Genomic DNA, 22,697 nt, shown 5'->3' on the forward strand with positions numbered 1-22,697 from the left:
CTCTGGTGGCCCAACACCTTACTAAGACACTTTATGTTGGCTTTTCCTTTAATTTGTCACCCGTCTGTATGTACAGCATGTTTGTGTGTGGCTTAAATTTAGTCAACAATTAGGTATTTATTCATCAACATTGTAGCACTTGTAACAGGGATCGAACATGAACAGTGTCTCTAGTTTCTAAGATATCAGAAAATAAGTTTGGGGGTAAATTGAACCATTGACTCAACTTGCCCCAACATCACTGGCACGTTTTACCCCACAGCCTCCATTTTGACAAAACTGTTTCATACAGTGGTTCCGATCCACAGTTATGCTGAGTTTATTACCTTGTTTTATAGCTTATACTGACTTTAATTAACATGTAATAATGTCCAAAACTTATCTTTTTTAATTAAGATACAAGACTGATAACTTTAGTAACATGATGAATTCACTTGGCATGACAAAAATCTTTTTTTTGCTCTGTTTTGCTGACCACTCTCTCCATGTGCTTGAGTCCAAGATGGATTGAGTAATGTGAACTATTCTGTCTTAATTTGTGATCACATGATTACTTTTGCTTATGGTTACCTAGATAAAGGGGGTGGCTCATTTTACCCACTGGCTATATTTACCCCGTTCTCCCCTACTGTACAACTGCTGAAATACAAGGTGTAATGCTTAAGAGCAGGGACCTTACTTGCATGAGATAAATGTGTATTTGATACCACTTTTATTGACAATGTGAGCTGTTTTGTTTTTAAATACATTTTAAAATATGCAACGTTGTGTTCTGAATGTATAAAAAAGACATATTTGATGCTTCATCAATGTTTATTTCATATATGATTAAAATCACAGTTTTTTGGAAAATTGACCTTATACAAAGTTCAATGTGAATTTTTTGTGTAGAAAGAAAACAGAGGTATAATTGAGTAGAGCATAAATAACAAAGGTTGTCCTTCATTTAAGCGGATTCAGTGGAACATTTTGGAACTGACATTGTCTTCTAAAATAATTCATCATATTACAGAAAAATATCTTTTATTGTTAAAAAAATATAAACATCTTTGGCCTTATGATGCAACATTTTCTTCAATATTTTTCTTCTATTTGACCTGCGTTACTGTACGTGTGTTTACAGAATATAAGTGAGGCTTATGAGGAGTGTTTAAAGTGGTCAATCAACTTGACTTTTAAGTGCAATAATGAATTGCTTCAAGCATCCCTTTGACAACAGACCTAACAGCTTGACAACAGGAATATAGAGGTAATGGGTAAAAAGAAGGACAGGAATGAGGACATGGAGAAACCTGCTGCTCCTCCTGTGGCGGCAGGAGAAGGCATGTTGCCCACTGCCTCCTTTAAGAATGACCCGAATCTTGAAGTTTTGGCAAAGATCTGAACGTCTGCGCGGAGAGATTTGCTTCCACCTTTTGTTACAACAGCCAACTGGAACCAAGATGAATCTGACTTGCATAGCAGAGGGCCACCCTGATCACCCTGTAAATGTAAAAACAGATAGAAACATGATCATCGATCATCCAAATCTGAAAACACAAACATCTACAAACTTCTGACACAATGAAAAACAAAGTTTAGAAACTGGTGGATGGGAAAAATTGTTTTACCTGCTGAATGTCCATGGTATACGTGCAAATGTTCTCTGAGTTAGAAACGTTCCCACAATTTGTTACTCGAGTTTCAATTTCCCGAAGACTTGTGCCAGCTCTGTCAGTGCCTAAAAAAATCCCATTTACTCATATGAATACAAACAGTCCACAAAGTACAAAGTAACTCTTGAAGATCTACTGAAATTAAACTTCTCATGCAAACAATATGAACTTACCTGTGCTCTTGCTCCCCGTCCCCCAGCCTGCCATCCAGCATTGACTTCCAGCAGGGAAAGATCTGGCATTGCTAATGTCCACACACACAGGCTGGATATAATCACTGTAACTGACTGTTTTAGCCAGCTGCAGCAGTGCAATGTTAGGACCGGTCATTTTGGTCACTGTAATTTTCACAACGTCCTGAGACATCTCATACTCTTCTGAGCCATCCACTAGTCGTGGGCCCAGAAACACGCTCCACTCCCTGACGTTTGGATTGGGGCTGTAGGGAGCATAAATGGCACCCTTAGAAATAAATGTCCATTTCTTAATGTCTTACATAAATAGAGAATACAAAGAGCCTGTACACTTACACAGAGAAGCACTGGGCAGAAGTGAGGACAAAGTTGTCAGCGATGAGGGTTCCTCCACAAGTGTAGACCCCATTTTTGTGGAGACTCACCATCCAGGGCCACATTCCTCCGGGTACAACGCCACTGTCACCCACCTCACGACTGTTCATAGGAGCAAGACCACAAACTGACCCTTTATGAGAAAATGGAGCAAATTAAAAAGGAGAAAAATACACACAGAAGAAAAAAGTAAAAGTGGAAAAACATGAAACACTTATTTTCGAGCTGATGAAGGACACTCACTTGCCGGACTGGTTACAATTTGGGTAGGTATACTTGGTCTTTTTGTTGGTGAAGCTGGAAGGTGAGGACAGGTGTAGCTGCTGTCAGCATCCAGCCCAATGGAGCTGAACTGGACAAAGCCTGGCTTATCAGATGTGATGTGGGAGTTGATCCAGGACTGGTAACTGGACACTCTGGAGTAGACTCCTGGCAGATTGGGCCGAGCACAGCCAAAACCAAAACTAACGATTCCAGACTGGACCCAGACAGAGCCCTGCTGGTTCACCATTGGACCTCCTGAGTCACCCTGAGGAAAAGGAGAGGGAACGTCTCAGAATCTCAGAAAATCTTGAATACATTTACCAACCAGTGACAAATGAAATAAAGTTTGCTACCTGACAAGAGTCTTTGCCTCCTGCCAGAACACCAGCACAGATCATGTTGTCTGTGACTGTGCCGACTCCATTGAGACAGTTACACTGTCTGTTTCCCAGAACTGGCACCTCCACTTCTTGTAGAGTTTTAGGTAAGGGTAATGAAACTGAGGAAACAACAAGAAGAGAAACAAATCACACATCGTCCTACAGATTTTACATCACTTGAACACTGCACTAAAAGAAAACAGTTTGTCAGCAACTCAAGCAGACTCACCTCCCTCCTTGACTGCTCCCCAGCCAGTGACCCAGCTATCAGTGCCGTTGTTGAACACACTGCTACTGGCTGCCAGACACACAGGTCTGATGTAGTCTGTGAATTCGACTGGTGAGGAGAGTCTGAGCAGAGCGATGTCGTTGTTGTTGGTGTCGCTGTCATAGTTTGGATGCAAAATGATTCTGGCAACAGTTCTGGACACTTCGTTTGGGTTTTTGCCCTGCAGGTTCTGACGACCGAGAGAAACCGTCCATCTATATGTACTTGTACTGAAGTAAAAATGACAAAATGCATTGGTTTTAATAAGAACCTGGGCTTAAGGGGTTTGTAACTCATAGACTGAAACACAGAAAAATGTATTCTTTATTATATTCATGTTATTCACCTGGAGAAGCAGTGAGCAGCAGACATCACCCACTCTCTGTTGATGAGGGAACCACCACAAATATGGCCGCCAAATCTCTGCAGACTAGCCTGCCAGGGCCAACTCCCTGCTGGAGCATCTTCACCTCCAACTATCCTGGTGTTCAGCGGAGTGATGCCACACACTGGAAAGAACGTGCTCTAATAATAAGTGGATCTTTAAGCATAAATGCTCATTCATACAAAATATATACAGAATATACTGGAACTACATAAAGTGCAGATCTACACTATTTACAATCAAATGTTATTCTCTGAAAATCTAAAATTGAAAATGATCGTTTTGATAATTTGATAAAGTCACCATGTGACACTGCTGTCTGCATGGGTGTAAATTTTCATAGTACCGCAGGAGGCACCAAAGGTGTGAATTTTCAAATTGTAAGGCAAAAGTGGATAAGTGACATGCAAATTTAGAATACTTTGCTTACTTTGGTCAGGTTACTTACATTCAGCACTTAACATGCTGGATACTGCTTCTGCGGTTGTAACATCTGGTCCTGCTGTACTAGTAGCATCAGTAGTAGTAATAGTGATGACAGGAGGTGGCAGGCCAGGACAGGTGTAGCTGCTGTCAGCATCCAGCCCACTGGAGCTGAACTGGACAAAGCCTGGCTTATCAGATGTGATGTGGGAGTTGATCCAGGACTGGTAACTGGACACTCTGGAGTAGACTCCTGGCAGATTGGGCCGAGCACAGCCAAAACCAAAACTAACGATTCCAGACTGGACCCAGACAGAGCCCTGCTGGTTCACCATTGGACCTCCTGAGTCACCCTGAGGAAAAGGAGAGGGAACGTCTCAGAATCTCAGAAAATCTTGAATACATTTACCAACCAGTGACAAATGAAATAAAGTTTGCTACCTGACAAGAGTCTTTGCCTCCTGCAAGAACACCAGCACAGATCATGTTGTCTGTGACTGTGCCGACTCCATTGAGACAGTTACACTGTCTGTTTCCCAGAACTGGCACCTCCACTTCTTGTAGAGTTTTAGGGAAGGGTAATGAAACTGAGGAAACAACAAGAAGAGAAACAAATCACACATCGTCCTACAGATTTTACATCACTTGAACACTGCACTAAAAGAAAACAGTTTGTCAGCAACTCAAGCAGACTCACCTCCCTCCTTGACTGCTCCCCAGCCAGTGACCCAGCTATCAGTACCGTTGTTGAACACACTGCTACTGGCTGCCAGACACACAGGTCTGATGTAGTCTGTGAATTCGACTGGTGAGGAGAGTCTGAGCAGAGCGATGTCGTTGTTGTTGGTGTCGCTGTCATAGTTTGGATGCAAAATGATTCTGGCAACAGTTCTGGACACTTCGTTTGGGTTTTTGCCCTGCAGGTTCTGACGACCGAGAGAAACCGTCCATCTATATGTACTTGTACTGAAGTAAAAATGACAAAATGCATTGGTTTTAATAAGAACCTGGGCTTAAGGGGTTTGTAACTCATAGACTGAAACACAGAAAAATGTATTCTTTATTATATTCATGTTATTCACCTGGAGAAGCAGTGAGCAGCAGACATCACCCACTCTCTGTTGATGAGGGAACCACCACAAATATGGCCGCCAAATCTCTGCAGACTAGCCTGCCAGGGCCAACTCCCTGCTGGAGCATCTTCACCTCCAACTATCCTGGTGTTCAGCGGAGTGATGCCACACACTGGAAAGAACGTGCTCTAATAATAAGTGGATCTTTAAGCATAAATGCTCATTCATACAAAATATATACAGAATATACTGGAACTACATAAAGTGCAGATCTACACTATTTACAATCAAATGTTATTCTCTGAAAATCTAAAATTGAAAATGATCGTTTTGATAATTTGATAAAGTCACCATGTGACACTGCTGTCTGCATGGGTGTAAATTTTCATAGTACCGCAGGAGGCACCAAAGGTGTGAATTTTCAAATTGTAAGGCAAAAGTGGATAAGTGACATGCAAATTTAGAATACTTTGCTTACTTTGGTCAGGTTACTTACATTCAGCACTTAACATGCTGGATACTGCTTCTGCGGTTGTAACATCTGGTCCTGCTGTACTAGTAGCATCAGTAGTAGTAATAGTGATGACAGGAGGTGGCAGGCCAGGACAGGTGTAGCTGCTGTCAGCATCCAGCCCACTGGAGCTGAACTGGACAAAGCCTGGCTTATCAGATGTGATGTGGGAGTTGATCCAGGACTGGTAACTGGACACTCTGGAGTAGACTCCTGGCAGATTGGGCCGAGCACAGCCAAAACCAAAACTAACGATTCCAGACTGGACCCAGACAGAGCCCTGCTGGTTCACCATTGGACCTCCTGAGTCACCCTGAGGAAAAGGAGAGGGAACGTCTCAGAATCTCAGAAAATCTTGAATACATTTACCAACCAGTGACAAATGAAATAAAGTTTGCTACCTGACAAGATTCTTTGCCTCCTGCCAGAACACCAGCACAGATCATGTTGTCTGTGACTGTGCCGACTCCATTGAGACAGTTACACTGTCTGTTTCCCAGAACTGGCACCTCCACTTCTTGTAGAGTTTTAGGGAAGGGTAATGAAACTGAGGAAACAACAAGAAGAGAAACAAATCACACATCGTCCTACAGATTTTACATCACTTGAACACTGCACTAAAAGAAAACAGTTTGTCAGCAACTCAAGCAGACTCACCTCCCTCCTTGACTGCTCCCCAGCCAGTGACCCAGCTATCAGTACCGTTGTTGAACACACTGCTACTGGCTGCCAGACACACAGGTCTGATGTAGTCTGTGAATTCGACTGGTGAGGAGAGTCTGAGCAGAGCGATGTCGTTGTTGTTGGTGTCGCTGTCATAGTTTGGATGCAAAATGATTCTGGCAACAGTTCTGGACACTTCGTTTGGGTTTTTGCCCTGCAGGTTCTGACGACCGAGAGAAACCGTCCATCTATATGTACTTGTACTGAAGTAAAAATGACAAAATGCATTGGTTTTAATAAGAACCTGGGCTTAAGGGGTTTGTAACTCATAGACTGAAACACAGAAAAATGTATTCTTTATTATATTCATGTTATTCACCTGGAGAAGCAGTGAGCAGCAGACATCACCCACTCTCTGTTGATGAGGGAACCACCACAAATATGGCCGCCAAATCTCTGCAGACTAGCCTGCCAGGGCCAACTCCCTGCTGGAGCATCTTCACCTCCAACTATCCTGGTGTTCAGCGGAGTGATGCCACACACTGGAAAGAACGTGCTCTAATAATAAGTGGATCTTTAAGCATAAATGCTCATTCATACAAAATATATACAGAATATACTGGAACTACATAAAGTGCAGATCTACACTATTTACAATCAAATGTTATTCTCTGAAAATCTAAAATTGAAAATGATCGTTTTGATAATTTGATAGTCACCATGTGACACTGCTGTCTGCATGGGTGTAAATTTTCATAGTACCGCAGGAGGCACCAAAGGTGTGAATTTTCAAATTGTAAGGCAAAAGTGGATAAGTGACATGCAAATTTAGAATACTTTGCTTACTTTGGTCAGGTTACTTACATTCAGCACTTAACATGCTGGATACTGCTTCTGCGGTTGTAACATCTGGTCCTGCTGTACTAGTAGCATCAGTAGTAGTAATAGTGATGACAGGAGGTGGCAGGCCAGGACAGGTGTAGCTGCTGTCAGCATCCAGCCCACTGGAGCTGAACTGGACAAAGCCTGGCTTATCAGATGTGATGTGGGAGTTGATCCAGGACTGGTAACTGGACACTCTGGAGTAGACTCCTGGCAGATTGGGCCGAGCACAGCCAAAACCAAAACTAACGATTCCAGACTGGACCCAGACAGAGCCCTGCTGGTTCACCATTGGACCTCCTGAGTCACCCTGAGGAAAAGGAGAGGGAACGTCTCAGAATCTCAGAAAATCTTGAATACATTTACCAACCAGTGACAAATGAAATAAAGTTTGCTACCTGACAAGAGTCTTTGCCTCCTGCAAGAACACCAGCACAGATCATGTTGTCTGTGACTGTGCCGACTCCATTGAGACAGTTACACTGTCTGTTTCCCAGAACTGGCACCTCCACTTCTTGTAGAGTTTTAGGGAAGGGTAATGAAACTGAGGAAACAACAAGAAGAGAAACAAATCACACATCGTCCTACAGATTTTACATCACTTGAACACTGCACTAAAAGAAAACAGTTTGTCAGCAACTCAAGCAGACTCACCTCCCTCCTTGACTGCTCCCCAGCCAGTGACCCAGCTATCAGTACCGTTGTTGAACACACTGCTACTGGCTGCCAGACACACAGGTCTGATGTAGTCTGTGAATTCGACTGGTGAGGAGAGTCTGAGCAGAGCGATGTCGTTGTTGTTGGTGTCGCTGTCATAGTTTGGATGCAAAATGATTCTGGCAACAGTTCTGGACACTTCGTTTGGGTTTTTGCCCTGCAGGTTCTGACGACCGAGAGAAACCGTCCATCTATATGTACTTGTACTGAAGTAAAAATGACAAAATGCATTGGTTTTAATAAGAACCTGGGCTTAAGGGGTTTGTAACTCATAGACTGAAACACAGAAAAATGTATTCTTTATTATATTCATGTTATTCACCTGGAGAAGCAGTGAGCAGCAGACATCACCCACTCTCTGTTGATGAGGGAACCACCACAAATATGGCCGCCAAATCTCTGCAGACTAGCCTGCCAGGGCCAACTCCCTGCTGGAGCATCTTCACCTCCAACTATCCTGGTGTTCAGCGGAGTGATGCCACACACTGGAAAGAACGTGCTCTAATAATAAGTGGATCTTTAAGCATAAATGCTCATTCATACAAAATATATACAGAATATACTGGAACTACATAAAGTGCAGATCTACACTATTTACAATCAAATGTTATTCTCTGAAAATCTAAAATTGAAAATGATCGTTTTGATAATTTGATAGTCACCATGTGACACTGCTGTCTGCATGGGTGTAAATTTTCATAGTACCGCAGGAGGCACCAAAGGTGTGAATTTTCAAATTGTAAGGCAAAAGTGGATAAGTGACATGCAAATTTAGAATACTTTGCTTACTTTGGTCAGGTTACTTACATTCAGCACTTAACATGCTGGATACTGCTTCTGCGGTTGTAACATCTGGTCCTGCTGTACTAGTAGCATCAGTAGTAGTAATAGTGATGACAGGAGGTGGCAGGCCAGGACAGGTGTAGCTGCTGTCAGCATCCAGCCCACTGGAGCTGAACTGGACAAAGCCTGGCTTATCAGATGTGATGTGGGAGTTGATCCAGGACTGGTAACTGGACACTCTGGAGTAGACTCCTGGCAGATTGGGCCGAGCACAGCCAAAACCAAAACTAACGATTCCAGACTGGACCCAGACAGAGCCCTGCTGGTTCACCATTGGACCTCCTGAGTCACCCTGAGGAAAAGGAGAGGGAACGTCTCAGAATCTCAGAAAATCTTGAATACATTTACCAACCAGTGACAAATGAAATAAAGTTTGCTACCTGACAAGAGTCTTTGCCTCCTGCCAGAACACCAGCACAGATCATGTTGTCTGTGACTGTGCCGACTCCATTGAGACAGTTACACTGTCTGTTTCCCAGAACTGGCACCTCCACTTCTTGTAGAGTTTTAGGTAAGGGTAATGAAACTGAGGAAACAACAAGAAGAGAAACAAATCACACATCGTCCTACAGATTTTACATCACTTGAACACTGCACTAAAAGAAAACAGTTTGTCAGCAACTCAAGCAGACTCACCTCCCTCCTTGACTGCTCCCCAGCCAGTGACCCAGCTATCAGTGCCGTTGTTGAACACACTGCTACTGGCTGCCAGACACACAGGTCTGATGTAGTCTGTGAATTCGACTGGTGAGGAGAGTCTGAGCAGAGCGATGTCGTTGTTGTTGGTGTCGCTGTCATAGTTTGGATGCAAAATGATTCTGGCAACAGTTCTGGACACTTCGTTTGGGTTTTTGCCCTGCAGGTTCTGACGACCGAGAGAAACCGTCCATCTATATGTACTTGTACTGAAGTAAAAATGACAAAATGCATTGGTTTTAATAAGAACCTGGGCTTAAGGGGTTTGTAACTCATAGACTGAAACACAGAAAAATGTATTCTTTATTATATTCATGTTATTCACCTGGAGAAGCAGTGAGCAGCAGACATCACCCACTCTCTGTTGATGAGGGAACCACCACAAATATGGCCGCCAAATCTCTGCAGACTAGCCTGCCAGGGCCAACTCCCTGCTGGAGCATCTTCACCTCCAACTATCCTGGTGTTCAGCGGAGTGATGCCACACACTGGAAAGAACGTGCTCTAATAATAAGTGGATCTTTAAGCATAAATGCTCATTCATACAAAATATATACAGAATATACTGGAACTACATAAAGTGCAGATCTACACTATTTACAATCAAATGTTATTCTCTGAAAATCTAAAATTGAAAATGATCGTTTTGATAATTTGATAGTCACCATGTGACACTGCTGTCTGCATGGGTGTAAATTTTCATAGTACCGCAGGAGGCACCAAAGGTGTGAATTTTCAAATTGTAAGGCAAAAGTGGATAAGTGACATGCAAATTTAGAATACTTTGCTTACTTTGGTCAGGTTACTTACATTCAGCACTTAACATGCTGGATACTGCTTCTGCGGTTGTAACATCTGGTCCTGCTGTACTAGTAGCATCAGTAGTAGTAATAGTGATGACAGGAGGTGGCAGGCCAGGACAGGTGTAGCTGCTGTCAGCATCCAGCCCACTGGAGCTGAACTGGACAAAGCCTGGCTTATCAGATGTGATGTGGGAGTTGATCCAGGACTGGTAACTGGACACTCTGGAGTAGACTCCTGGCAGATTGGGCCGAGCACAGCCAAAACCAAAACTAACGATTCCAGACTGGACCCAGACAGAGCCCTGCTGGTTCACCATTGGACCTCCTGAGTCACCCTGAGGAAAAGGAGAGGGAACGTCTCAGAATCTCAGAAAATCTTGAATACATTTACCAACCAGTGACAAATGAAATAAAGTTTGCTACCTGACAAGAGTCTTTGCCTCCTGCCAGAACACCAGCACAGATCATGTTGTCTGTGACTGTGCCGACTCCATTGAGACAGTTACACTGTCTGTTTCCCAGAACTGGCACCTCCACTTCTTGTAGAGTTTTAGGTAAGGGTAATGAAACTGAGGAAACAACAAGAAGAGAAACAAATCACACATCGTCCTACAGATTTTACATCACTTGAACACTGCACTAAAAGAAAACAGTTTGTCAGCAACTCAAGCAGACTCACCTCCCTCCTTGACTGCTCCCCAGCCAGTGACCCAGCTATCAGTGCCGTTGTTGAACACACTGCTACTGGCTGCCAGACACACAGGTCTGATGTAGTCTGTGAATTCGACTGGTGAGGAGAGTCTGAGCAGAGCGATGTCGTTGTTGTTGGTGTCGCTGTCATAGTTTGGATGCAAAATGATTCTGGCAACAGTTCTGGACACTTCGTTTGGGTTTTTGCCCTGCAGGTTCTGACGACCGAGAGAAACCGTCCATCTATATGTACTTGTACTGAAGTAAAAATGACAAAATGTATTGGTTTTAACAAGAACCTGGGCTTAAGGGGTTTGTAACTCATAGACTGAAACACAGAAAAATGTATTCTTTATTATATTCATGTTATTCACCTGGAGAAGCAGTGAGCAGCAGACATCACCCACTCTCTGTTGATGAGGGAACCACCACAAATATGGCCGCCAAATCTCTGCAGACTAGCCTGCCAGGGCCAACTCCCTGCTGGAGCATCTTCACCTCCAACTATCCTGGTGTTCAGCGGAGTGATGCCACACACTGGAAAGAACGTGCTCTAATAATAAGTGGATCTTTAAGCATAAATGCTCATTCATACAAAATATATACAGAATATACTGGAACTACATAAGGTGCAGATCTACACTATTTACAATCAAATGTTATTCTCTGAAAATCTAAAATTGAAAATGATCGTTTTGATAATTTGATAGTCACTATGTGACACTGCTGTCTGCATGGGTGTAAATTTTCATAGTACGGCAGGAGGCACCAAAGGTGTGAATTTTCAAATTGTAAGGCAAAAGTGGATAAGTGACATGCAAATTTAGAATACTTTGCTTACTTTGGTCAGGTTACTTACATTCAGCACTTAACATGCTGGATACTGCTTCTGCGGTTGTAACATCTGGTCCTGCTGTACTAGTAGCATCAGTAGTAGTAATAGTGATGACAGGAGGTGGCAGGCCAGGACAGGTGTAGCTGCTGTCAGCATCCAGCCCACTGGAGCTGAACTGGACAAAGCCTGGCTTATCAGATGTGATGTGGGAGTTGATCCAGGACTGGTAACTGGACACTCTGGAGTAGACTCCTGGCAAATTGGGCCGAGCACAGCCAAAACCAAAACTAACGATTCCAGACTGGACCCAGACAGAGCCCTGCTGGTTCACCATTGGACCTCCTGAGTCACCCTGAGGAAAAGGAGAGGGAACGTCTCAGAATCTCAGAAAATCTTGAATACATTTACCAACCAGTGACAAATGAAATAAAGTTTGCTACCTGACAAGAGTCTTTGCCTCCTGCCAGAACACCAGCACAGATCATGTTGTCTGTGACTGTGCCGACTCCATTGAGACAGTTACACTGTCTGTTTCCCAGAACTGGCACCTCCACTTCTTGTAGAGTTTTAGGTAAGGGTAATGAAACTGAGGAAACAACAAGAAGAGAAACAAATCACACATCGTCCTACAGATTTTACATCACTTGAACACTGCACTAAAAGAAAACAGTTTGTCAGCAACTCAAGCAGACTCACCTCCCTCCTTGACTGCTCCCCAGCCAGTGACCCAGCTATCAGTGCCGTTGTTGAACACACTGCTACTGGCTGCCAGACACACAGGTCTGATGTAGTCTGTGAATTCGACTGGTGAGGAGAGTCTGAGCAGAGCGATGTCGTTGTTGTTGGTGTCGCTGTCATAGTTTGGATGCAAAATGATTCTGGCAACAGTTCTGGACACTTCGTTTGGGTTTTTGCCCTGCAGGTTCTGACGACCGAGAGAAACCGTCCATCTATATGTACTTGTACTGAAGTAAAAATGACAAAATGTATTGGTTTTAACAAGAACCTGGGCTTAAGGGGTTTGTAACTCATAGACTGAAACACAGAAAAATGTATTCTTTATTATATTCATGTTATTCACCTGGAGAAGCAGTGAGCAGCAGACATCACCCACTCTCTGTTGATGAGGGAACCACCACAAATATGGCCGCCAAATCTCTGCAGACTAGCCTGCCAGGGCCAACTCCCTGCTGGAGCATCTTCACCTCCAACTATCCTGGTGTTCAGCGGAGTGATGCCACACACTGGAAAGAACGTGCTCTAATAATAAGTGGATCTTTAAGCATAAATGCTCATTCATACAAAATATATACAGAATATACTGGAACTACATAAGGTGCAGATCTACACTATTTACAATCAAATGTTATTCTCTGAAAATCTAAAATTGAAAATGATCGTTTTGATAATTTGATAGTCACTATGTGACACTGCTGTCTGCATGGGTGTAAATTTTCATAGTACGGCAGGAGGCACCAAAGGTGTGAATTTTCAAATTGTAAGGCAAAAGTGGATAAGTGACATGCAAATTTAGAATACTTTGCTTACTTTGGTCAGGTTACTTACATTCAGCACTTAACATGCTGGATACTGCTTCTGCGGTTGTAACATCTGGTCCTGCTGTACTAGTAGCATCAGTAGTAGTAATAGTGATGACAGGAGGTGGCAGGCCAGGACAGGTGTAGCTGCTGTCAGCATCCAGCCCACTGGAGCTGAACTGGACAAAGCCTGGCTTATCAGATGTGATGTGGGAGTTGATCCAGGACTGGTAACTGGACACTCTGGAGTAGACTCCTGGCAGATTGGGCCGAGCACAGCCAAAACCAAAACTAACGATTCCAGACTGGACCCAGACAGAGCCCTGCTGGTTCACCATTGGACCTCCTGAGTCACCCTGAGGAAAAGGAGAGGGAACGTCTCAGAATCTCAGAAAATCTTGAATACATTTACCAACCAGTGACAAATGAAATAAAGTTTGCTACCTGACAAGAGTCTTTGCCTCCTGCCAGAACACCAGCACAGATCATGTTGTCTGTGACTGTGCCGACTCCATTGAGACAGTTACACTGTCTGTTTCCCAGAACTGGCACCTCCACTTCTTGTAGAGTTTTAGGTAAGGGTAATGAAACTGAGGAAACAACAAGAAGAGAAACAAATCACACATCGTCCTACAGATTTTACATCACTTGAACACTGCACTAAAAGAAAACAGTTTGTCAGCAACTCAAGCAGACTCACCTCCCTCCTTGACTGCTCCCCAGCCAGTGACCCAGCTATCAGTGCCGTTGTTGAACACACTGCTACTGGCTGCCAGACACACAGGTCTGATGTAGTCTGTGAATTCGACTGGTGAGGAGAGTCTGAGCAGAGCGATGTCGTTGTTGTTGGTGTCGCTGTCATAGTTTGGATGCAAAATGATTCTGGCAACAGTTCTGGACACTTCGTTTGGGTTTTTGCCCTGCAGGTTCTGACGACCGAGAGAAACCGTCCATCTATATGTACTTGTACTGAAGTAAAAATGACAAAATGCATTGGTTTTAATAAGAACCTGGGCTTAAGGGGTTTGTAACTCATAGACTGAAACACAGAAAAATGTATTCTTTATTATATTCATGTTATTCACCTGGAGAAGCAGTGAGCAGCAGACATCACCCACTCTCTGTTGATGAGGGAACCACCACAAATATGGCCGCCAAATCTCTGCAGACTAGCCTGCCAGGGCCAACTCCCTGCTGGAGCATCTTCACCTCCAACTATCCTGGTGTTCAGCGGAGTGATGCCACACACTGGAAAGAACGTGCTCTAATAATAAGTGGATCTTTAAGCATAAATGCTCATTCATACAAAATATATACAGAATATACTGGAACTACATAAAGTGCAGATCTACACTATTTACAATCAAATGTTATTCTCTGAAAATCTAAAATTGAAAATGATCGTTTTGATAATTTGATAGTCACCATGTGACACTGCTGTCTGCATGGGTGTAAATTTTCATAGTACCGCAGGAGGCACCAAAGGTGTGAATTTTCAAATTGTAAGGCAAAAGTGGATAAGTGACATGCAAATTTAGAATACTTTGCTTACTTTGGTCAGGTTACTTACATTCAGCACTTAACATGCTGGATACTGCTTCTGCGGTTGTAACATCTGGTCCTGCTGTACTAGTAGCATCAGTAGTAGTAATAGTGATGACAGGAGGTGGCAGGCCAGGACAGGTGTAGCTGCTGTCAGCATCCAGCCCACTGGAGCTGAACTGGACAAAGCCTGGCTTATCAGATGTGATGTGGGAGTTGATCCAGGACTGGTAACTGGACACTCTGGAGTAGACTCCTGGCAGATTGGGCCGAGCACAGCCAAAACCAAAACTAACGATTCCAGACTGGACCCAGACAGAGCCCTGCTGGTTCACCATTGGACCTCCTGAGTCACCCTGAGGAAAAGGAGAGGGAACGTCTCAGAATCTCAGAAAATCTTGAATACATTTACCAACCAGTGACAAATGAAATAAAGTTTGCTACCTGACAAGAGTCTTTGCCTCCTGCCAGAACACCAGCACAGATCATGTTGTCTGTGACTGTGCCGACTCCATTGAGACAGTTACACTGTCTGTTTCCCAGAACTGGCACCTCCACTTCTTGTAGAGTTTTAGGTAAGGGTAATGAAACTGAGGAAACAACAAGAAGAGAAACAAATCACACATCGTCCTACAGATTTTACATCACTTGAACACTGCACTAAAAGAAAACAGTTTGTCAGCAACTCAAGCAGACTCACCTCCCTCCTTGACTGCTCCCCAGCCAGTGACCCAGCTATCAGTGCCGTTGTTGAACACACTGCTACTGGCTGCCAGACACACAGGTCTGATGTAGTCTGTGAATTCGACTGGTGAGGAGAGTCTGAGCAGAGCGATGTCGTTGTTGTTGGTGTCGCTGTCATAGTTTGGATGCAAAATGATTCTGGCAACAGTTCTGGACACTTCGTTTGGGTTTTTGCCCTGCAGGTTCTGACGACCGAGAGAAACCGTCCATCTATATGTACTTGTACTGAAGTAAAAATGACAAAATGTATTGGTTTTAACAAGAACCTGGGCTTAAGGGGTTTGTAACTCATAGACTGAAACACAGAAAAATGTATTCTTTATTATATTCATGTTATTCACCTGGAGAAGCAGTGAGCAGCAGACATCACCCACTCTCTGTTGATGAGGGAACCACCACAAATATGGCCGCCAAATCTCTGCAGACTAGCCTGCCAGGGCCAACTCCCTGCTGGAGCATCTTCACCTCCAACTATCCTGGTGTTCAGCGGAGTGATGCCACACACTGGAAAGAACGTGCTCTAATAATAAGTGGATCTTTAAGCATAAATGCTCATTCATACAAAATATATACAGAATATACTGGAACTACATAAGGTGCAGATCTACACTATTTACAATCAAATGTTATTCTCTGAAAATCTAAAATTGAAAATGATCGTTTTGATAATTTGATAGTCACTATGTGACACTGCTGTCTGCATGGGTGTAAATTTTCATAGTACGGCAGGAGGCACCAAAGGTGTGAATTTTCAAATTGTAAGGCAAAAGTGGATAAGTGACATGCAAATTTAGAATACTTTGCTTACTTTGGTCAGGTTACTTACATTCAGCACTTAACATGCTGGATACTGCTTCTGCGGTTGTAACATCTGGTCCTGCTGTACTAGTAGCATCAGTAGTAGTAATAGTGATGACAGGAGGTGGCAGGCCAGGACAGGTGTAGCTGCTGTCAGCATCCAGCCCACTGGAGCTGAACTGGACAAAGCCTGGCTTATCAGATGTGATGTGGGAGTTGATCCAGGACTGGTAACTGGACACTCTGGAGTAGACTCCTGGCAAATTGGGCCGAGCACAGCCAAAACCAAAACTAACGATTCCAGACTGGACCCAGACAGAGCCCTGCTGGTTCACCATTGGACCTCCTGAGTCACCCTGAGGAAAAGGAGAGGGAACGTCTCAGAATCTCAGAAAATCTTGAATACATTTACCAACCAGTGACAAATGAAATAAAGTTTGCTACCTGACAAGAGTCTTTGCCTCCTGCCAGAACACCAGCACAGATCATGTTGTCTGTGACTGTGCCGACTCCATTGAGACAGTTACACTGTCTGTTTCCCAGAACTGGCACCTCCACTTCTTGTAGAGTTTTAGGTAAGGGTAATGAAACTGAGGAAACAACAAGAAGAGAAACAAATCACACATCGTCCTACAGATTTTACATCACTTGAACACTGCACTAAAAGAAAACAGTTTGTCAGCAACTCAAGCAGACTCACCTCCCTCCTTGACTGCTCCCCAGCCAGTGACCCAGCTATCAGTGCCGTTGTTGAACACACTGCTACTGGCTGCCAGACACACAGGTCTGATGTAGTCTGTGAATTCGACTGGTGAGGAGAGTCTGAGCAGAGCGATGTCGTTGTTGTTGGTGTCGCTGTCATAGTTTGGATGCAAAATGATTCTGGCAACAGTTCTGGACACTTCGTTTGGGTTTTTGCCCTGCAGGTTCTGACGACCGAGAGAAACCGTCCATCTATATGTACTTGTACTGAAGTAAAAATGACAAAATGTATTGGTTTTAACAAGAACCTGGGCTTAAGGGGTTTGTAACTCATAGACTGAAACACAGAAAAATGTATTCTTTATTATATTCATGTTATTCACCTGGAGAAGCAGTGAGCAGCAGACATCACCCACTCTCTGTTGATGAGGGAACCACCACAAATATGGCCGCCAAATCTCTGCAGACTAGCCTGCCAGGGCCAACTCCCTGCTGGAGCATCTTCACCTCCAACTATCCTGGTGTTCAGCGGAGTGATGCCACACACTGGAAAGAACGTGCTCTAATAATAAGTGGATCTTTAAGCATAAATGCTCATTCATACAAAATATATACAGAATATACTGGAACTACATAAGGTGCAGATCTACACTATTTACAATCAAATGTTATTCTCTGAAAATCTAAAATTGAAAATGATCGTTTTGATAATTTGATAGTCACTATGTGACACTGCTGTCTGCATGGGTGTAAATTTTCATAGTACGGCAGGAGGCACCAAAGGTGTGAATTTTCAAATTGTAAGGCAAAAGTGGATAAGTGACATGCAAATTTAGAATACTTTGCTTACTTTGGTCAGGTTACTTACATTCAGCACTTAACATGCTGGATACTGCTTCTGCGGTTGTAACATCTGGTCCTGCTGTACTAGTAGCATCAGTAGTAGTAATAGTGATGACAGGAGGTGGCAGGCCAGGACAGGTGTAGCTGCTGTCAGCATCCAGCCCACTGGAGCTGAACTGGACAAAGCCTGGCTTATCAGATGTGATGTGGGAGTTGATCCAGGACTGGTAACTGGACACTCTGGAGTAGACTCCTGGCAGATTGGGCCGAGCACAGCCAAAACCAAAACTAACGATTCCAGACTGGACCCAGACAGAGCCCTGCTGGTTCACCATTGGACCTCCTGAGTCACCCTGAGGAAAAGGAGAGGGAACGTCTCAGAATCTCAGAAAATCTTGAATACATTTACCAACCAGTGACAAATGAAATAAAGTTTGCTACCTGACAAGAGTCTTTGCCTCCTGCCAGAACACCAGCACAGATCATGTTGTCTGTGACTGTGCCGACTCCATTGAGACAGTTACACTGTCTGTTTCCCAGAACTGGCACCTCCACTTCTTGTAGAGTTTTAGGTAAGGGTAATGAAACTGAGGAAACAACAAGAAGAGAAACAAATCACACATCGTCCTACAGATTTTACATCACTTGAACACTGCACTAAAAGAAAACAGTTTGTCAGCAACTCAAGCAGACTCACCTCCCTCCTTGACTGTTCCCCAGCCAGTGACCCAGCTATCAGTGCCGTTGTTGAACACACTGCTACTGGCTGCCAGACACACAGGTCTGATGTAGTCTGTGAATTCGACTGGTGAGGAGAGTCTGAGCAGAGCGATGTCGTTGTTGTTGGTGTCGCTGTCATAGTTTGGATGCAAAATGATTCTGGCAACAGTTCTGGACACTTCGTTTGGGTTTTTGCCCTGCAGGTTCTGACGACCGAGAGAAACCGTCCATCTATATGTACTTGTACTGAAGTAAAAATGACAAAATGTATTGGTTTTAACAAGAACCTGGGCTTAAGGGGTTTGTAACTCATAGACTGAAACACAGAAAAATGTATTCTTTATTATATTCATGTTATTCACCTGGAGAAGCAGTGAGCAGCAGACATCACCCACTCTCTGTTGATGAGGGAACCACCACAAATATGGCCGCCAAATCTCTGCAGACTAGCCTGCCAGGGCCAACTCCCTGCTGGAGCATCTTCACCTCCAACTATCCTGGTGTTCAGCGGAGTGATGCCACACACTGGAAAGAACGTGCTCTAATAATAAGTGGATCTTTAAGCATAAATGCTCATTCATACAAAATATATACAGAATATACTGGAACTACATAAAGTGCAGATCTACACTATTTACAATCAAATGTTATTCTCTGAAAATCTAAAATTGAAAATGATCGTTTTGATAATTTGATAAAGTCACCATGTGACACTGCTGTCTGCATGGTTGTAAATTTTCATAGTACGGCAGGAGGCACCAAAGGTGTGAATTTTCAAATTGTAAGGCAAAAGTGGATAAGTGACATGCAAATTTAGAATACTTTGCTTACTTTGGTCAGGTTACTTACATTCAGCACTTAACATGCTGGATACTGCTTCTGCGGTTGTAACATCTGGTCCTGCTGTACTAGTAGCATCAGTAGTAGTAATAGTGATGACAGGAGGCGGCAGGCCAGGACAGGTGTAGCTGCTGTCAGCATCCAGCCCACTGGAACTGAACTGGACAAAGCCTGGCTTATCAGATGTGATGTGGGAGTTGATCCAGGACTGGTAACTGGACACTCTGGAGTAGACTCCTGGCAAATTGGGCCGAGCACAGCCAAAACCAAAACTAACGATTCCAGACTGGACCCAGACAGAGCCCTGCTGGTTCACCATTGGACCTCCTGAGTCACCCTGAGGAAAAGGAGAGGGAACGTCTCAGAATCTCAGAAAATCTTGAATACATTTACCAACCAGTGACAAATGAAATAAAGTTTGCTACCTGACAAGAGTCTTTGCCTCCTGCCAGAACACCAGCACAGATCATGTTGTCTGTGACTGTGCCGACTCCATTGAGACAGTTACACTGTCTGTTTCCCAGAACTGGCACCTCCACTTCTTGTAGAGTTTTAGGTAAGGGTAATGAAACTGAGGAAACAACAAGAAGAGAAACAAATCACACATCGTCCTACAGATTTTACATCACTTGAACACTGCACTAAAAGAAAACAGTTTGTCAGCAACTCAAGCAGACTCACCTCCCTCCTTGACTGCTCCCCAGCCAGTGACCCAGCTATCAGTGCCGTTGTTGAACACACTGCTACTGGCTGCCAGACACACAGGTCTGATGTAGTCTGTGAATTCGACTGGTGAGGAGAGTCTGAGCAGAGCGATGTCGTTGTTGTTGGTGTCGCTGTCATAGTTTGGATGCAAAATGATTCTGGCAACAGTTCTGAACACTTCGTTTGGGTTTTTGCCCTGCAGGTTCTGACGACCGAGAGAAACCGTCCATCTATATGTACTTGTACTGAAGTAAAAATGACAAAATGCATTGGTTTTAATAAGAATCTGGGCTTAAGGGGTTTGTAACTCATAGACTGAAACACAGAAAATGTATTCTTTATTATATTCATGTTATTCACCTGGAGAAGCAGTGAGCAGCAGACATCACCCACTCTCTGTTGATGAGGGAACCACCACAAATATGGCCGCCAAATCTCTGCAGACTAGCCTGCCAGGGCCAACTTCCTGCTGGAGCATCTTCACCTCCAACTATCCTGGTGTTCAGCGGAGTGATGCCACACACTGGAAAGAACGTGCTCTAATAATAAGTGGATCTTTAAGCATAAATGCTCATTCATACAAAATATATACAGAATATACTGGAACTACATAAAGTGCAGATCTACACTATTTACAATCAAATGTTATTCTCTGAAAATCTAAAATTGAAAATGATCGTTTTGATAATTTGATAAAGTCACCATGTGACACTGCTGTCTGCATGGGTGTAAATTTTCATAATACCACAGGAGGCACCAAAGGTGTGAATTTTCAAATTGTAAGGCAAAAGTGGATAAGTGACATGCAAATTTAGAATACTTTGCTTACTTTGGTCAGGTTACTTACAATCAGCACTTAACATGCTGGATACTGCCTCTGCGGTTGTAACATCTGGTCCTGCTGTACCAGTAGCATCAGTAGTAGTAATAGTGATGACAGGAGGTGGCAGGCCAGGACAGGTGTAGCTGCTGTCAGCATCCAGCCCACTGGAGCTGAACTGGACAAAGCCTGGCTTATCACATGTGATGTGGGAGTCGATCCAGTAATGGTAACTGGACACTCTGGAGTAGACTCCTGGCAGATTGGGCCGAGCACAGCCAAAACTAACACTAACGATTCCAGACTGGACCCAGACAGAGCCCTGCTGGTTCACCATTGGACCTCCTGAGTCACCCTGAGGAAAAGGAGAGGGAACGTCTCAGAATCTCAGAAAATCTTGAATACATTTACCAACCAGTGACAAATGAAATAAAGTTTGCTACCTGACAAGAGTCTTTGCCTCCTGCCAGAACACCAGCACAGATCATGTTGTCTGTGACTGTGCCGACTCCATTGAGACAGTTACACTGTCTGTTTCCCAGAACTGGCACCTCCACTTCTTGTAGAGTTTTAGGGAAGGGTAATGAAACTGAGGAAACAACAAGAAGAGAAACAAATCACACATCGTCCTACAGATTTCACATCACATGAACACTGCACTAAAAGAAAACAGTTTGTCAGCAACTCAAGCAGACTCACCTCTCTCCTTGACTGCTCCCCAGCCAGTGACCCAGCTATCAGTGCCGTTGTTGAACACACTTCTACTGGCTGCCAGACACACAGGTCTGATGTAGTCTGTGAATTCGACTGGTGAGGAGAGTCTGAGCAGAGCGATGTCATTGTTGTTGGTGTTGTTGTCATAGTTTGGATGTAAAATGATTCTGGCAACAGTTCTGGACACTTCGTTTGGGTTTTTGCCCTGCAGATTCTGACGACCGAGAGAAACCTGCCATCCAGAAATACTGGTACTAAAGTAAAAATGACAAAATGGATTGGTTTTAATAGGAACATTGGCTAAAAGTGTTTCCAAAGTACAGATTGAAACACAGTAAAAATCCTTTATCATATTAGAGTTACCCACCTGGAGAAGCAGTGAGCAGCAGACATTACCCACTCTCTGTTGATGAGAGAACCACCACAAAGATGGTTGCCAAATCTCTGCAGACTAGCCTGCCAGGGCCAACTTCCTGCTGGAGCATCTTCACCTCCAACTACCCTGGTGTTCCGCGGAGTGATGCCACACACTGAAAAGAATGTGCTCTAATAATAAGTGGATCTTAAAGTAACCATACTGACTCATACACAAATATGTACAGAGTTTACTTCAATTACATAAAGCCTGGGTGTTCATTAGTTACAAATATATAGTAGTATCCCAAAATCTTAAATTCAAACTGAACATCTTGATAATTTGTTAAAGTCACCTTGTGACATGGTTGTCTTACAGTATGTCATTTTTCATACAATCAATGAGGGATCCAAAGACGTGCATTTTCGATTTTTATGAATAGTGACTTTAAATTGCTGAAAGGAACAATCAGTGTAGGCTTGAAAAAGAACATCTGCACAAATCTGAGGCTCAACCAGGTGAAGTTGATTGGACGTTCAAAATATTCATACTTTTTTGAATTGTTGGTTGATCATCAATTAGTTGTATGAACAAGGGATAGAATGACATGCATAATCACACTACTATGGTAGACAGGTTACTTACATTCAGCACTTGACATGATGGATACTGGATCTGTGGTTGTAACATCTGGTCCTGCTGTACCAGTAGCATCAGTA

The 22,697-nt window shown here is 43.6% G+C and overlaps 2 protein-coding genes across 2 annotated transcripts; both read right to left on the reverse strand.

Annotated features, from left to right (window-relative positions):
- Window positions 1–884: 884 nt before the first annotated feature.
- Window positions 885–18,365, reverse strand: LOC121887372. The gene is made up of 46 exons (XM_042398107.1): window positions 18,266–18,365; window positions 17,850–18,177; window positions 17,365–17,527; window positions 16,980–17,248; window positions 16,724–16,869; window positions 16,308–16,635; window positions 15,823–15,985; window positions 15,438–15,706; window positions 15,182–15,327; window positions 14,766–15,093; window positions 14,281–14,443; window positions 13,896–14,164; window positions 13,640–13,785; window positions 13,224–13,551; window positions 12,739–12,901; window positions 12,354–12,622; window positions 12,098–12,243; window positions 11,682–12,009; window positions 11,197–11,359; window positions 10,812–11,080; window positions 10,556–10,701; window positions 10,140–10,467; window positions 9,655–9,817; window positions 9,270–9,538; window positions 9,014–9,159; window positions 8,598–8,925; window positions 8,113–8,275; window positions 7,728–7,996; window positions 7,472–7,617; window positions 7,056–7,383; window positions 6,571–6,733; window positions 6,186–6,454; window positions 5,930–6,075; window positions 5,514–5,841; window positions 5,027–5,189; window positions 4,642–4,910; window positions 4,386–4,531; window positions 3,970–4,297; window positions 3,483–3,645; window positions 3,098–3,366; window positions 2,842–2,987; window positions 2,468–2,753; window positions 2,186–2,357; window positions 1,829–2,094; window positions 1,611–1,720; window positions 885–1,482 (listed from the first exon to the last, which is right to left on the reverse strand). The coding sequence occupies exons 1-46, from the start codon at window positions 18,308–18,310 to the stop codon at window positions 1,222–1,224; spliced, it is 10,200 nt and encodes a 3,399-aa protein (XP_042254041.1). The 5' UTR covers window positions 18,311–18,365; the 3' UTR covers window positions 885–1,221.
- A 142-nt stretch (window positions 18,366–18,507) lies between these two features.
- On the reverse strand, window positions 18,508–22,652 carry LOC121887373 (transmembrane protease serine 9-like). Its single transcript, XM_042398109.1, has 11 exons — window positions 22,624–22,652; window positions 21,991–22,153; window positions 21,609–21,877; window positions 21,353–21,498; window positions 20,937–21,264; window positions 20,450–20,612; window positions 20,066–20,334; window positions 19,810–19,955; window positions 19,394–19,721; window positions 18,907–19,069; window positions 18,508–18,790 (listed from the first exon to the last, which is right to left on the reverse strand). Exons 1-11 carry the CDS (start codon window positions 22,637–22,639, stop codon window positions 18,508–18,510), a joined length of 2,274 nt encoding a protein of 757 aa, XP_042254043.1. The 5' UTR covers window positions 22,640–22,652.
- Between the last annotated feature and the right edge of the window lie 45 nt (window positions 22,653–22,697).

Source organism: Thunnus maccoyii, chromosome 20 (assembly GCF_910596095.1).
Source record: "Thunnus maccoyii chromosome 20, fThuMac1.1, whole genome shotgun sequence".
NCBI classification, from domain to species: Eukaryota; Metazoa; Chordata; class Actinopteri; order Scombriformes; family Scombridae; genus Thunnus; species Thunnus maccoyii.

Coding starts and splice junctions, on each gene's coding strand:
- LOC121887372 (XM_042398107.1), bottom strand. CDS start 18,310: ATGATCTGTGCTGGTGTTCTGGCAGGAGGCAAAGACTCTTGTCAG. Junction 13,552..13,639: donor GAGGCAAAGACTCTTGTCAG/GTAGCAAACTTT, acceptor CCTTTTCCTCAG/GGTGACTCAGGAGGTCCAAT. Junction 8,926..9,013: donor GAGGCAAAGACTCTTGTCAG/GTAGCAAACTTT, acceptor CCTTTTCCTCAG/GGTGACTCAGGAGGTCCAAT.
- LOC121887373 (XM_042398109.1), bottom strand. Junction 21,499..21,608: donor GGGAGCAGTCAAGGAGAGAG/GTGAGTCTGCTT, acceptor TTGTTTCCTCAG/TTTCATTACCCTTCCCTAAA. Junction 18,791..18,906: donor GCTGCTCACTGCTTCTCCAG/GTGAATAACATG, acceptor TTTTTACTTCAG/TACAAGTACATATAGATGGA.